This window comes from Protopterus annectens, chromosome 16.part0 (assembly GCF_019279795.1).
Source record: "Protopterus annectens isolate FY-2018-M chromosome 16.part0, PAN1.0, whole genome shotgun sequence".
Taxonomy (NCBI): domain Eukaryota; kingdom Metazoa; phylum Chordata; order Ceratodontiformes; family Protopteridae; genus Protopterus; species Protopterus annectens.
Window position 1 is genome coordinate 600,501,943 of NC_056750.1, and position 16,344 is coordinate 600,518,286.

The 16,344-nt window shown below is 35.6% G+C and overlaps 1 protein-coding gene across 6 annotated transcripts in view; it reads left to right on the forward strand.

Moving 5' to 3' along the window:
* LOC122790739 (solute carrier family 22 member 17-like) overlaps positions 1 to 16,344 on the forward strand; it is a 766,774-nt gene that overhangs the window by 677,345 nt on the left and 73,085 nt on the right. For all 6 annotated transcript variants that reach the window (XM_044058330.1, XM_044058329.1, XM_044058331.1 and 3 more), the window contains one exon: positions 6,097 to 6,208. In XM_044058330.1, coding sequence (XP_043914265.1) covers positions 6,097 to 6,208 — 112 coding nt within the window. The remainder of the gene's footprint in view (positions 1 to 6,096; positions 6,209 to 16,344) is intronic.

Here is a 16,344-nt window from a genome sequence, read left to right on the forward strand (position 1 = left end):
CCTCATCGCCTGAGGATTACTCTTTTGGGGAAACCCTGCACACCATGAGGGAACATTTCCATTTGGAGAGCCAGGATTATTCAGAATCCAAGAAAAGGCTCAGATATTTCCTTCTATTGCCTCAGCACAGGCCCTTGGCTATCCCTCCTGTGCTAGATATTGTTGATGATGTTTTTTCTGAATCCAGTCTGTCTCCAGATTCTTCACCCCCTGCACCAGATAAGCCAGACAGGTACTACAGAGTCCCTGACTCTCATAAATTTCTTTACAAAAACCCCGCTGCAGACCCAGAAACTATTTCTCAGGGTCCAAAAGGGGTTAAAGCTTCCACTGCCAAAAATCCTGTCCCCTCAGATGGGGATTCCACAGCTCTGGACAAATGGGGGAAAAAAGTTTACACTTCTGCTACTTCAGCTGTAAGAGCTTTAACCTGTCAGTTTCACATGCTTAAATATCAGCAGTATCTCATGTCATTGTTAAAGCAGAAAATGGTTACAAATACAGAAGGTTCTGACTGTAAAGAAATGCAGTAATTATTGCATGCAGTTGAACAAGTGGGAAAGCATACTCTGCAATGTGGTTTTGATTCATTAGAGGCTTCTTGTAGAGCCGCAGTTATAGGCTCAGTTATTCGAAGACATGCTTGGTTGAAAGAACAAAGTTTACCTGACCATGTTAAAATGAAATTATTGGATGCTCCCCTGCAGCATGATACTTTGTTTGGTGTTAAGGCAGAAGAGGTTTTAAAGAAAATGGAGGATAAAGCAAAGTCAATGCAAACTGTGAAAGATTTCTTACAGGTTCAGCCACCTAGATTTAGCAGGAACTGGCCTTCAAAAAATTGGTCCTTTCCAGTGTCAGGCCACAAAGAGGCAGATACAGATGCCCAATAGGCAGATCTCAGCCCCAAGACTCCTACAGACCTAAACAATGGGGCTCTTCAGCCCCCAAAGGAGGAGAAGACAAATCACAACCTTATAGAAAACAGCCACAATGACTTCCCTCTGCAAATGCCAAGCACTTGCCAGTTGACAGCACCCCTAGGGGGAAAGCTAGCACTTTTCTCAAAAAAATTGGCACATGATCACCCAAGACCAATGGGTGTTGAATATAGTTTTTCAAGGGTACAGGTTCCACTTCTACATGCTTCCAAAATCAAAAGGTATGCCAAACCTGCCTCGAAACCAATGGGCAGAGGCACAAAAACAGATTGCAGCTCTTATGGATATGGGAGCTATTCAAAATGTTCCACAAGAAGAAGGGCCAAGGATTTTACTCACAACTTTTCCTAATACCCAGAAAGGACAAAGCATGGAGACCAATACTGGACCTGTCAATCCTAAATATTTTCCTGGATTTTCCAAAATTCAAAATGTTAACACTACAACAACTCTTGCCAATGCTGGGCAAAGAGGCTTGGCTAGTTACTTTGGATCTCAAGGAGGCATACCTGCACGTCCCAATCAGACAATCGTGCAGAAGATACCTCAGATTTATAGCAGGCTCAATGCATTATCAGTTCTCTGCACTGCCCTTTGGCTTATCTACTGCGCCCAGGGTCTTCACAAAATGCCTGGCACCAGTAATTGCATTTTGCAGGCAAAAAGGAATTAAAATATATCCCTACTTGGACGACTGCCTTATTCAAGCAGAGAGCAAGGACATTCTTCTAAAGCACCTGGAGTTTGTAAAAAGATTACTAATTTGCCTAGGGTGCACAGTAAACGAAAATAAATCAAAACTAGTGCCCTCTCAAGAGATAATATTCCTGGGTGCAAGCTTGAATTCAACTACCCAGATGGCTTATCTCACACCAGACAAACAAAGGCAACTGACTCATTACTTTCAAATGATGGCAACAAAGACCCAGCTCCCTGCAAGAAAAATTCTGCAGGCCCTAGGTTTCATGGCATCTTGCATTCTACTAATTCCATATGCCAAACTGCATATGAGGAAACTACAATGGTATCTAATAAGTGTTTGGACTCGGCACTGTCACAGCCTAGAGACAATCATAACCTTGATTCCCTGCCTATGACAGGAGTTTTGATGGTGGTCACAGGCCTGTCACCACAACAAGGGACAGCCTTTCACCTTACCCACAGCCAGGCAGACAGTAACAATGGATGCGGATTACGCCTGGGGAGCACATATGGCAGGAAAATGTATTCAGGGCACATGGCCCAAGGAAAAACTGCATCTTCACATCAATCAAAAAGAGATGCTAGCCGTACAGAATGCCCTGACAGCCTTCAAGGACCTAATACATCCAGGACAATTATTAATAAAGACGGACAATACCGCAGTTATGTGGTACATAAACAAGCAAGGGGACACACATTCCTACCCCCTATGCAGACAAGCCATGACTTTGTGGAACACAGCACTGATTTACCAGGTACATCTGCAAGCACAATTCCTGCCAGGAACAATAAATACACTGTCAGACGAACTAAGCATTAAACTCATGGATCCTCATGAATGGAAGGTAAATCCACAAGTGTTCAACATGATAACAAGGGAATGGGGACGCCAAGACATAGATCTGTTTGCCTCCCCTCACAATTGCCAATTACAGAAATTTTGCACAAGGACTTATCACTCTCAAACATGGAAAGTGGATGCTCTATCTTTCAACTGGAAAAATCTGACAGTCTATGCCTTCCCTCCGATGCCTCTTCTCACCAAGGTGCTTCTAAAAGTCAGACAAGAGAGGCGAAAAATGATCCTGATTGCACCAGACTGGCCACGCCAGCACTGGTACCCAATCCTAAAGATTTTGTCCCAAGGCCCACCTTGGCCTCTACCTCAAATTCCTCATCTTCTGACACGGCAAAATAACCAGATTCTGCACAGTCAACTCAGAACCTTAAACCTGGCAGCATGGCAGATAATGTAGCCACATAGACTGCACCTCTCTAAAGCTATTATGGATGTAATTTTGGAAGCCTGGAGACCCAGCACTAGGAAATTTTATGCGGAAAAATGGAAGAGATTCTGTGCTTGGAACCAGGCACAAGGGCTCGACCCACTGGTCCCTAATATGCCTCAGATTTTACAATACCTGACTGAGATGTTGGACAAAGGCCTGTCTTTTTCTTCTATTAAAATCCATGCCTATGCCATTTCAGCTCATTACAATACGGATCCTCCTATTTTTTTTACATCCTCTACTACGACAGTACCTCAGACGGGCAAAGAATATAAGACCCCCTAGGAGAGCACCAGTACCTACTTGGGACCTCAATTTTGTCTTAGAAAAACTAACACTGCCTCCTTTTGAACCAGCCAGCACAGCTGATCTAAAATTGTTGTCATGGAAAACTGCTCTGCTCCTAGCATTAACTTCAGCAAGAAGAGTTTCAGAGTTACAGGCATTGATGGCTGTGGAACCTTTCCTCATTTTTCACCAGGACAGGGTTTCTCTAAGGACGAGCCCAACATTTATGCCAAAAGTGGTCTCCAATGTGGCTTTAAACCAAACTATTCATTTGCCTACTTTCTACCCAAATCCCCAGAATAAAGGGGAAAGACTTCTGACTCTTTGGATATTCACAGGCAGCTACGATTTTACTTGGACAAAACAAAAGCTTTCAGAAAAACTGAGCAACTGTTTGTAGCATATGCTGCAGGATCACAAGGAAAACCTATTACAAAGCAGACAATCTCCAAATGGATAGGACACTGCATCCGCTTCTGTTATGCACAACATGGCAAATCTGTGCCTAAGGGCATTAGGCCTCATTCTACCAGAGCAGCAGCCACTTCAGCAGCTTTCCTCAGAGGGGTACCAACCAAAGACATATTAGAAGCTGCAACCTGGAGCTCAGTGCACACTTTTACCAAGCACTACCACCTACCTCTCTACTCCAAATCCAGAGCAGGCTTTGCCATTGGAGTTATGCAGGGCTTGTTAACCTCGCCATATCCAATCTAGACCCAGCCACCCTGCCTAAGCTTTGGGATTCTACCCAAGTGTAATGACTGCAACAGTGAAACACGATGAACATAGTACAGTTGTGTACCTACCATAAATGTAGATGTTAGAGTGTATTCACTGTTGCAGTCCTGGTTACCCACCCACCAACCCCCTCTTTGCTTGGACTATTCTGTACTTCTCGACTCTATACAACCTATGTGGTATATTTGCTTTTAGAAGAAGAAAATGTTTTTAGTGATATATGCATGGTTGTTTGTCATATTTTTATCTTTACAGCCTTCATATCTGGGGGCACCTGACATCTGGGGCAAGAAAAACTGAAGAAAATGGCGTCAGTTGCAACTTTTATAACCCTGGCGCACTGATGTCAGCAGTCGGCGACAGTAACCGACGCCGGACCAAGACTTTGGAACTCGGGCCAACTACGGGTCGCCTGCCAGCAGGATAACCCAAGTGCAATGACTGCAACAGTGAATACACTCAAGCATCTACATTTATGGTAGGTACACAACTGTACTTTAATTCATCTGATGAAATCTGTGGACAAAAACGTAATTATCTGAGCGTTTATGTAAAAGTTGCATTTAAATATTTTTTGGCGTCTCTGGAGTGTGGTTCTTCGTGACCTTCTGAACTGCTTAGATTTCATAGCAGAAGACATACCTTCTCCCCAACCTTGGGAGTGGGAGACAAAAATATTGGTGGGAATAATAGAAGAGAAACTCTCGGCTCTTACTGAAAACAACCTCAGATCACATGTTGTGGTGAGTAATGTGTGTTATTCCCTTTTCAGCCATAATGTCTACACTTCCAGTACTACTACTTACCTGTGGCCTTGAAATTATCTTCCTCCTCCAGGATTCAGTGTTCCCCAGATGTATACCTCTGCAGCACTTTCCTCATATGCTGTCATTTTTGACACTAGAGTTATTGTTATATTAACACAGCCAGCTCTTAAAATCTGGGATTCATTAAGTTGATGCTGGTAATGTTTACTGGAACCACTGTGAGGATGTTGTTGGTCAAAAGAATTGATTACTTTTAGTAGAGAGTGCAAGGTTTGAGCAGAAGTTACCATTGAGAAGACATAGGAGGTGTGATGCCTACAGCTCTATGTGGCTCATTATTAGAAATGTGAAGCCCAATACCATGAGTCCTGACCCTTTTAAAACATAAACACCGATTGTAGGACATTACAGAATAATATACTGAATGTCTAGATAGCAAGGGCTCTATTTGCAGGAGGCTATACCTTTATCTTCATATAAATATGCAGATTTTAGGATGCTGCATATGTTATGAAAGATGATTGCTGAAAATGCCATTTTTATTCCCTTTCCTCAAGATGTAGTCGAAGTGGGATGAAGCCCCTGCAAAAACACTTAAAAGGTATAACAATAAGTTTTTGTATTCTTTCCAGAAGTAATTATTTTATTAGTCATTATGTTATGATGGTCAATCAAGGAGATAGTTTAGTAATAAGATCTGAGATTCTGTTGGGAGCAAGGATAGACAGAGGAAGAAAAAAAAATCATTGGGACAGGCAAAAAAAGAATCATAACTGTTGTGACACCATATACAATAAATAATGAATAATTAAGACACCACAAATATAGCCTGAAAAATACTGAGTGGACTCTTAAGAAAAAAGGTAAATAAAAATGACTTTTTGGTTAAAGAGTATAATGCCTAAAGCAAAGTTGAGAAACGTATTTCTGCAGTCTGCTGTCAATTAAACCTTATTAAATGTAATGCCAAAGATTAAGCCTGTTTAATGTAAATGTCTAAGAACAACTCAGTAACATGTTCTGAAGCTGACAGATTCTTCTGGCCCACAGCTTCATACATTACTATTGATATGTTTTTGTTTCATGTATGGATATGCTTCATGTTTTGTGCACTGCAGTAATGTTTTTTTCCTTTCATTCATGTCCTTCAGACATATTTAAATGAGGCTGCTATAATGACAATTAAAAGTGCGTTTAATGTAAATGTCTAAGAACCACCAATAACATTATGTTCTGAAGATGAGCGCATCTGGCCAGCAGCTTCATACAGTACAATTGTGACATTTTTGTTACCAGTATGGATATGCTTTGTGTTTTTTGTACTGCAGTAATATGATTTTTTTTCTTTCATTCATGTTCTTCGGACAGATTTAAATGAGGCTGCTATAATGACATTCTCAATCCTGGGTCTCTTCTCATCCCATGCTGCTGCTTCTCTCAGTGTCTTCTTTGCAGCTGAAGTTATACCAACAGTCATAAGGTAAGCAACAGTAGTTTTATTTGTATGTTTAGGTCCCTTTACAAGATAACTCTATAACAGTCATTCCCCATTTTCAAATTAGTCCAGAGTACACAAGGAACTCCCAGCATGCATGATTTGCAGATGTAAAATAATTATGGAACAGTGCTGCAGTTAAACTAAAAATATATATATATTTATGTAAAAGTAGGAGAAGGGAGTAGGAGAATGAAAGAGACTGACTTGTGATGACTGGTAAACAGTACAGATGATTAAAGAAGAACTTCATAGATACAGCACTGAGAAAGATCAGTGTAGAAAATTTGGAACATGAACAATTTAGTGGAAGTGCCAGGAATTAGAAAAGGGACCAGACAGCACATAACCTTGCCAATGAACCAACACAGACTAAGAAAGACCCTGGATATGGGGTTTCAGCGATATGTGTGTACCAAAAGGTGGATGTTTTTAACCACCTTATTCACAATGTATTGAAGAAATCAAGAACAAAACAATCCGGGAAAACTTCATTGAAGGTTGGGCGTCGAGCTGGCACCTCAGCACCGTAAAAATCTACTGCCAATCATTAGCAGACTGGAGTTCCGCTGTGGCAACCCTTAACCGGGAAAAGCCGAAAGAAGAAGAACAAGAACACAAGCCAGAAGCAGAAAAAAAACTTTGCAGGGAACACAGACAAATGAGCAACAAACACTAAGATTGTTACTGTAAACTGATTTAGAGCTGTGGAATGGAAGGAAGCGAGAGCTCAATAAGTATTTTTGCCATCAGGAGAGCATGTTTAGCAGCTGTGAACAACATAGACAAAATCAAGTCTGAGACTCGTGTGAGAAGATGAAGGCCCACACATTAGAAGAATGTGCTTTAAAAAAGTTATTAATTAGAAGCTTAAGTTACTGCCTGACAGATGTTAAATGTATTTTAACTACTGAGCAAAGATCAAAATTTAAAAGTTGGGGGTGCAGGATGTAAATCCTGAGTTGGGATATAGACCTCATACCCTGAGGTTCCTACTGAAGTACTTTAAACCAGGGAAGATTAAATTAAGAGATGACCAGACATAGCCTTGTAATACATTTTAAAGTTTAGCTGGTAGGTAAACAGCTGGCAGTATAAGCAAGTGTCATAACCAGGAATTATTTGCAGGGGAGCACTTTAGAATGTTAACATGGATGGTCAGTTGCCTTGTGAGCCCTTTACAAAGAAATAATGCTGTAATATCCAAAACAGTGTACGTCAATTAGTTGTAGTCTTACAAGAGACTCACCTGGATAAAAAAAGAGCAAGTTATTCAGGGGCTGATGGGAAGGTGGGTTACTACTTCTTGCTATGGTGGACAAAGAAGAGGGGTGAGTTTAGCAGTTTTAAAAGGAGCACCCTTAAAGATTTAACATATTCTACTTAACTCCCAAGAAAGATATGTAGGTGTAGGGGAAGCTGGGAAGGGGAGTAGTATAGCCTTTTTAGTATTTTCCTGCCTCCAGGGAAAACTTAAGTTGTTAATGGACAGATTGCTGGAGTTTCAGAATGATGTAGGTATACTTATGAGGAACTACAATATAGTGACATCAGCACTGAAAGCAGATACAAGACCCAGAGTGATCAGCATCCTGAAATGTGATGCATCTTTTATTCGGGCAGACATGGGTCTTCCTCTAGGATAGAGTGAATTTACAGTATGGCAGAGTGTAAATAATGGGTAATTAGGTGGACTGATCAGACAGTGGTCATCTCTATCCATGCCCCAGTATATGTTCATATATATATATATATATATATATATATATATATATATATCAGGACGTCTTGGTCATTGTTGGTGTTTTCTTTTAAAATCATGAGTACTTCAAGTAGTGGTGCATTAAAACGTTCAGGCAGCAAAGGCTGAAAGAGAGTATAGTTATGCACGTAAGGGAGTACACACAAATTATGGAAAATAATAAGATCAATTGCAGAAGATGATGATGAGGGAATTTAGACTTTGCAAAGTACTGCACATGAGAGTGTCCAAATACATGAAGAGAAGCTCAAGCAGTTAAGGAATTTGTGGACAAGAATTTTGAGTTCTTAAAGGAAGGGCTTAGGGGCATGTATTTTCAAACTCCCACAGGATATCAAAAAAGACTGGTACGAAGGTGTGGCTAGGATGTAGACTGGTTGGCAGCATCTTTTCTCAGCTCTGCACTCAAAAGATATTTCTGACAGGAATTTTTAAAAACTAGATATTGTAGACAAACCTATTTTGTTGAATTACTTCTACTAATATCACTAGAAGTCTACAGTGCAAAAAATTTGGCTTTAAACATTATTTTTCCTGTCAAAAACAAGAAGGAAGGTATCTGAATCTACTGAAAATGAGCTTTTCTAAGCATACCACACAGGACCAGACGATGAAAAAGGAGATACAGTCTTTATTAAATGCTATACAAGACTTGTCAGTGAAATTTGACAAAATGAATACCAAACTGGACACTTTTGAGGAGAGATCTACAAAACAAATACAGCAACTACAAGAAATAATGACGCAACAGAAGTCTCAAATAGCTGACATAGAGATCCTTAAATGATACTGAGGGCAGACTCTCAGAACAAGATCTTCAGCTACATTTTTTATCACAACAAAATGCTTCATTACAAAATAAAATAGAGGATCTAGAGAACAGGTCCAGATGAAATAACCTTCGCATCTATGGGCTACCAGAGAAAACAGAGGGGAGATAGCATGGTGACTTTCCTTACTACCTGGTTACCAGAAGTTTTAAAATTGCCTGAAGCTCTTTCTTATGGAATTGAAAGAGCCCACAGATCCTTAAGAGCTGCTTCATCAACCATCAAATCAAAAAAATCACCCAAGATCAATAATAGTAAAGTTTTTTTCATCACAGGACAAGGAACTTATTTTAAAAACAGCATGGTCAACTTCTCCAGTTAAATACAAAGACAACATAATCAGATTTGATAATGATTATTCTGCTGGAGTTATAACTGCAAGAAAAGAATGTCTCCCTCTGATAAAGGAATTGAAAAAAAGACAACTTAAAGTCCACTTGCTGTTCCCTGCAAGAATAAAAATATTTTTTACTGAAGGTCCTAAAACTTTTGACACTCTGCAAGCAACAGTTTCTTATCTTTCAGCTAATAAAACCTTGGATAATGTGGAAGAAATGGATTTCTCCCAATTTGGGGTTAAGCGTCACTTAGAAAAAAATGAATGGAGCACTGCTGACAAGAAGAAGAAGAAACAATAAAAGACATATGAAAAACACAAACATTATTGTCTTCTATTTGCTCTGTAAGGCAAAAAAGTTCTTTGAAAGCATTCATGCTTTACACATGTGTCAGTCTTTGAAACAATATAAATACAAGATAAGCAGGACATTTTATAACTAAAGCAAACAACCCTAAAGAAAGCAAGGTAACATATCTTTCTCTATTACAGTGTAAATACTTAGTCATGATTTTTCTAACTCTACATGATGTTTAGATGGTTCATTCATAAATTACCTGCCTTTTACTGCTAGTATAGAATATGATGTATTTACACTGACATAGTAATGTGGTGTGTTTAAATGAGCATGATTCCTTTTTATATTATTTACACTAAGCTGCATGAAATATCTAAACTGATGTATTTAATACACATAATAATATATAAAAACTGATAGTAATAACTGTCAAAAAGTGCCTTGAAAAGTATTTATCTATTCTTTGATGCTAAAAGTGCCTTTTTGACTAACAAACAACTGTTTGGCTTGTATATCTGCCCGTAATGTTAAGAAAACTAATAGAAGTTTAATGAGCTGGTGTTCAGTTTAAAAAAGCCCAAAAACTTCACTTACTTTGTTTTTGTCTTCCCGCCATGGTCACGAGCTGGGAACTCTTATTTTACCACCCCTGAATGAAGGTTCTTCAGTTAGAATCCATTACAGTGTGTTAAACCTTCTAACAGCACAAAATGAAAGTAAACAGTCATGAGTGATGTCAGCACTAAAACAAGACAGTATGGGTGTGGTGTCAGCTCCTAAGCTACTTAAAGTAACCAGCACACTATTTATGAGATGGCAAAGTGCTTTTACAGTTTTAACAAATATTAAAAGTACACTGAAATACCTAATGAATTTAGAAGGTATCAACACATACATGACATTTTATTATATTGTAATATTTGTTATTCATTTTGAATTGTACACATAAACAGCACACAAAGCTTAAAAATAAGTATATCACTTGGAAGAAACTGTATGAATAGTTAACACATACAGACTTTACTATAATCTTTTCTGATAAGATCACCCACGTAAATTACTATAATTTAACTTAATTTTATAAAAATTTAATATATTTAAGTCCTTGACTGGAACTATATAACATATTTGTAAACACACTGCAGCTAGTGTACTCAACCTTAAGGATAGTAAGTCAATTAAGGTTCATGAATGTAGCTATGTGTTTAGGCATTTTAAGGGTAAAAAAGAGTTGATGTTTAATTATCAAGATACTCTGTAAATATTAAATCGTTCAAGTAGCACAATCATTAAGCAGTAATGAGCAAGAAAAATCTCAGTCTTGCTTATGATATTGTTATATATATATATATATATATATATATATATATATATATATATATATATATATATATAGGAAAGAACTGCTGAATTATAAGTATGCTTTTATTAAAGGCAAGTTATATTAATACTGAACATCCTCACTGAAAATGAATGGTTGTGCAGAGACACAGTAACTCCCATTATATAACCAAGGCTAAAGAGATTGTCTTGTATGTCTAAATTGATCAGCCTTGAACCTTAGATTGCAAATAGACATGCAACATACTTTTACTTATAATACTGAATATATATTATATAACATCACAAACGCTAAAGCCATTGTCAGCTACATCTCATATCAATCAGCATTAAAATATGATTTGAATAGCATAGGCATGTACTAACATATTGCTGTTGGTACCTGATATGCATATAAGTAACAGGTCTAATTTCTGTCTATGAAAGTAAATACCAGGCTGTGTGCATTTGTTAATTATGAAACAAGAGCGTGCTATCTATTCTTTTTAATATCCTATAGGTATGTACTTGTTATTGACACACACATGCTGCAAAGCTGCTAGTTATTGCATATTCATTAGTATATTTCTGACTGCAGTGTTGTAAATATATGGTGTGGACCACTTGAGTTGAGAATATGTCTCTATATTGGGCATGTTCTCTGTTTGAACGTTGTATATTATCTATAATATGATATGGAGTACCCTCACTAAATTCAAAGAAGCCACAATAGAAACAAATATTTATTAAAAATGGAGAATAGAAGGATGAAGAGAAAAATGAAGGAAAATGGTTGATGGTTATATAAGGTTATCTTTTCCTGTGTATGTAGAAGAGTTGACAGTAATAAGTACCAAACAATTGTGTTATAGCATATTTAAAGCCTACTTTGCTTCTCATATTTTCCAACCTTACAGTTATAATGCTGCAGATAAATCCTGTAATATCATAAGGAGTATGAGTTGCTATTTGACATATAACATATGTGGTACACTAGCGATGAAATATGCCAGTGGCAATACAAATGTAACGTTATATTCATTGTTATGGATACTTTCTGATTTAATCTACTTGTGGCATGGTTAACTGATGCATATAATGCTTAACATTTTTTTTTTTTTTTATGTATGTATGCATATATGTGTGTGTGTATGTATGTATGTGTGTGTATGTATGTATATATATGTGTATATATATATATATATATATATATATATATATAAGTAGACCATTACAATACATTTGATACCTATGAATGCCACCCACACTATAAGGGAGATAGACAGCAAGCATATTATTTTTAAGATGCATAACCGTTATTGCTACACAAAAGATATATTAAAATAAAAGATTTTCCTTTACAATTTAAACAAAACCAAATAGTTAAGTATTAAATCTATGTATAGTTGTGTTGCCTTAGTGTTTTATAAAATATTAAAAATAGATGAAGACTGTATTTAAGTAATCTGTAAAGACAGATACATGTATACTTAAAAGATATACAAGATACTTTTCACTATAAAACTACCATATGGTGGGGCCGGGGAGGATGCTGAAATGCAGACTTAGAGAGATCGCTTGAATGATTAGATCATTCAAGGATGAGATGTTTTTTCTCATGGAGGGGTTTGGTGGTTGTTTATCTTATATTGTTCTCAGTTATGATCTTGTAATTTACTTTTATTGGGTGTCTATAATCTATTGTAATACTGTTGGAAGAAGAAAGAACAAGTCATTCTCTTCATGTACACACATCTACACATTGTTACGAGTATATGAATATGGATAAAAGCAAAGCTAATATAAATCCAATTGCAAAATGTATATCTCTTAATGTAAATGGTTTAAATAATAGCTGCAAAGGGAAGTCTTTATAGATATTTAAAGCTATGTGAAGTACAACTAGTATTTTTACAGGAAACACACCTTACACAGGAAGACATAAATAAAATAAACAATAAAAATTATACAATACTAGTAAGTTCCACCTATAATCAGAAGCGAAGGGGAGTAGTCATTTTGTGGAAAAACACTACTTTAATGCCTAAAATCATAAATACGTTCCATGACAACTCAGGAATGTTTTGTCTAGTGACAATATCTATCAATGAAATGATATATACATTAGGGAATATTTATTGGATACCAGGACTAGGTGTTAGAGTGGCCAAACAACACTTAGAAGACATTGTACAATATACCAAAGGCAATTTAATCATAGCTGGAGATTTCAATTGCATTATAAAAGAAACTGACACAAATACTAAAACTACACGTAAGAGATCACCTTTAACAAAGTTGTTATCTGAGTTTGTTGAAACTTTTAATATAGTTGACATAAATGAGTATGCTATCCCAGATTCACTATTCTTTACACATTTTTCCCATAGACATAATACATACTCTAGAATAGATAGAGTGTGCATAACAAAGGATTTAACCTCTAAATTAAATAAAGTCAAGACAATTTCATGTCCATTTTCAGACCATAACACCATAACGTTTGAGATAGACTTATGTTTCAAGAGAAGGATATCAGTAACAAGAATACCATCTTACATAACACATCTCAAAGATTTTAAGGAATTTTATATTAGAGACACAAACATTCCTAGAGATCAATCTTACAAAAGATGTATCTGAAATATATATATGGGATGCATTGAAAGCATACCTATATGGAAGAGCGGTGGGATGATATAAAAATAAACAAAAACAGTGGAATAAGGAATTAATGTAATTACAGTCAAAAGTAGATAATTTAAAGCTTGATATTCAAAATGGAAACACCAACGTAATAAAAGAACTAGAAGATGCTAATAAAAAATACTCAGAGACGCTACACCACAAAACAATGATCAACTTAGAAAAAATTAAACTATGTTACTATTCAATGAACCCTAAAAACCAACGAAGAATAGCAAATAGGACTAAAAAGATTATTAAAACAAATCAAATCAAGGAAATACATAATATAGAAACCAAAAAGAAAGTATCTGATTTAGAAGGAATACTAGAAGCTTTTAGGCTATTTTTTCATAAACTTAATAATCAAAATGAGAAAACAGAAACACATTCAGCTTTGAAAGCTTTTCTCAAAAACAATGTTAAAGTTAGGTTATTAGAGGAGCAGGTACAACTAATAGATAAACAAATAACAATGACAGCACTTAATGCTGAAGTAAATAAGCTAAAATTAAACAAAGCTCCAGGTATAGATAATATCACCCCAGAAATGTTTAAATTACTATCAAATGAGGCTTTGCTGTTGTTATTGAATGTCTTTACATCAGTTAAAAATGGTAAAGACATTCCTCCTTCTTGGAAGTACACATTAATATCACCAATTCTGAAACAAAATAAAGATCCCAGTGAATGTTCATCATACAGACCCATTTCACTTCTTAATATAGATTATAAAATTTTTATGGCAATACATGCTGCTCGAATAAAACAATTACTACCACTTTTGAAAGAGGAGGATCAAACAGGTTTTATAAAAGATAGGAACACTTATGACAACATTAAAAGAATTCTTTCTTTAATTGATTATATAAATGTCACAAAAAACAAAATGAATGTTATTAGCTTAGACATAACTAGCGCATTTGATTCAGTGAACTGGGATTATCTGTGGTTAGTTTTAGAAGAATATGGCTTCTCAAACAACTTCACTTTGTTAATAAAATCATTATATGAAAAATCATTGGCTTATATAAAACTGGGATCTTGTCTGTCTAAATCTATTAAAATAACTAAGGGCACAAAACAAGGCTGCCCTCTTTCTCCATTATTGTTTGCGCTAGTCATTGAACCCTTAGCAAATAATATAAGTATGGATAAAAATATTGAAGGAATACAACTAGACAACAGCCTAGAGCTTAAAATTCAACTTTTTGCTGATATTTTAATTACCTTAAAAAATAATAATAGCAGTTTAAAAGCATTATGGGACTCAATTCAAAACTTTCAAAACTTTTCAAGTCTTAAATTTAATGAGAACAAAACAAATGTATTGCTTATAAATACTAATAAAAAAGATCTAAATAAAAAATACCATAAATATATCTCTACCGATAATATAATTAAATACTTGGGAATTATAATAACTAACAACCTAGATACTACAATTGAAACAAATTATAAAGAGACCTTAAATAATATTAAAAATCTAATACAAAGATGGAATAAATTCTTCTTTTCAATGGAAGAAAGGCTTTATATAATTAAAATGATCATATTTCCAAAAATTCTTTGTCATACAAGCTTGTTCTTTGCCACCAGCTAAATCGCACCTAAAACAATTAAATGATTTAATGGTAAGATTCCTATGGTATCCAGAAAAACCAAGGATAGCTATGAAGTATCATCTAGATGATTGGGATATAGGTGGCATAGGTTTTCCAGACATAGAAATATATTTGCATTCATCCATTATTAAAACAATATCATTATGGCTAAATACAAAATATACATCAAAATGGAAGCTAGTTCATGAGAGAATCTGGTTAAAATCAGGATTTGTAGTAGCAAATAAGTATACAGATTTCATACCAAACAATTTTCTATGGCTGATGAAGGAATATATGATGATACATAAGAATAAAAATATAAGTTCCAAATACATAACTTATACATTAAAAATTTTCCAAAATCTTATTAATAGCAATCCTGATATTAAAGCATGGTCATTTCTTTTATATCCAGTAGCGTACACACAAGGTAATATAATAACATTTAATATGGAAGTAGTCAACATGCTTAAAGAAAAGGGATTAATATATTGGCATCAATTGCTAAACTCTGGAAAACCTCTGACAATAGACCAGATTAAACAGAAATTAAATATGGAAGATAGTTCGTGGTTACATGTACAAGAATTAAGACAGTATATGTTAAGCAAACAAGAAACAATGCAACCATCAATAAGACAAAATGTTCCTAACCTTATAGAACATATAATATTACTAATGAATCAACCCATTACTGGAAAGGGATACTTATCATTTATTTATAAAACAAACAAAAAAATAAAAATGCATAATAATGACAAGATATGGAATTATTGTAGATCAGTTAATGGACATGTGCCAAATGACAGAGATAAAAAACTAATTCTTCTCTCTCCAAAGCAGACATCACTTTCATTACATTGTAGACTTTTTACATGGCAATTCATACACAGATCTTATGTAACCCCTCATAAAATGGAACTTATGTTTAAGAAAAATATTGGCTGCTGGAGATGTGATTTATCAATAAAAACAGACTGGCAACATATGTTCTACTAATGCCATTTGATTAAACCATATTGGGATAAAATAAATTATTTTCTGCAAATGGTATTCAATGATAAATTCCAGATTTCCAAATCTATTATTTTGTTTAATGTACCTGTACCCGACTGTGTGCCAAGAACAAAATATGTAATCTTATGGACTCTCCTAGCTATTGCAAGGAATAACATTACATCAAACTGGAAATCCAAAGCTTCTCCAACTTTTAAGCAATTCATGAATATGGTGTCAGCAGTATCGCAATTGGAAATGAACACTATTAAAGGAAGAACTGAAA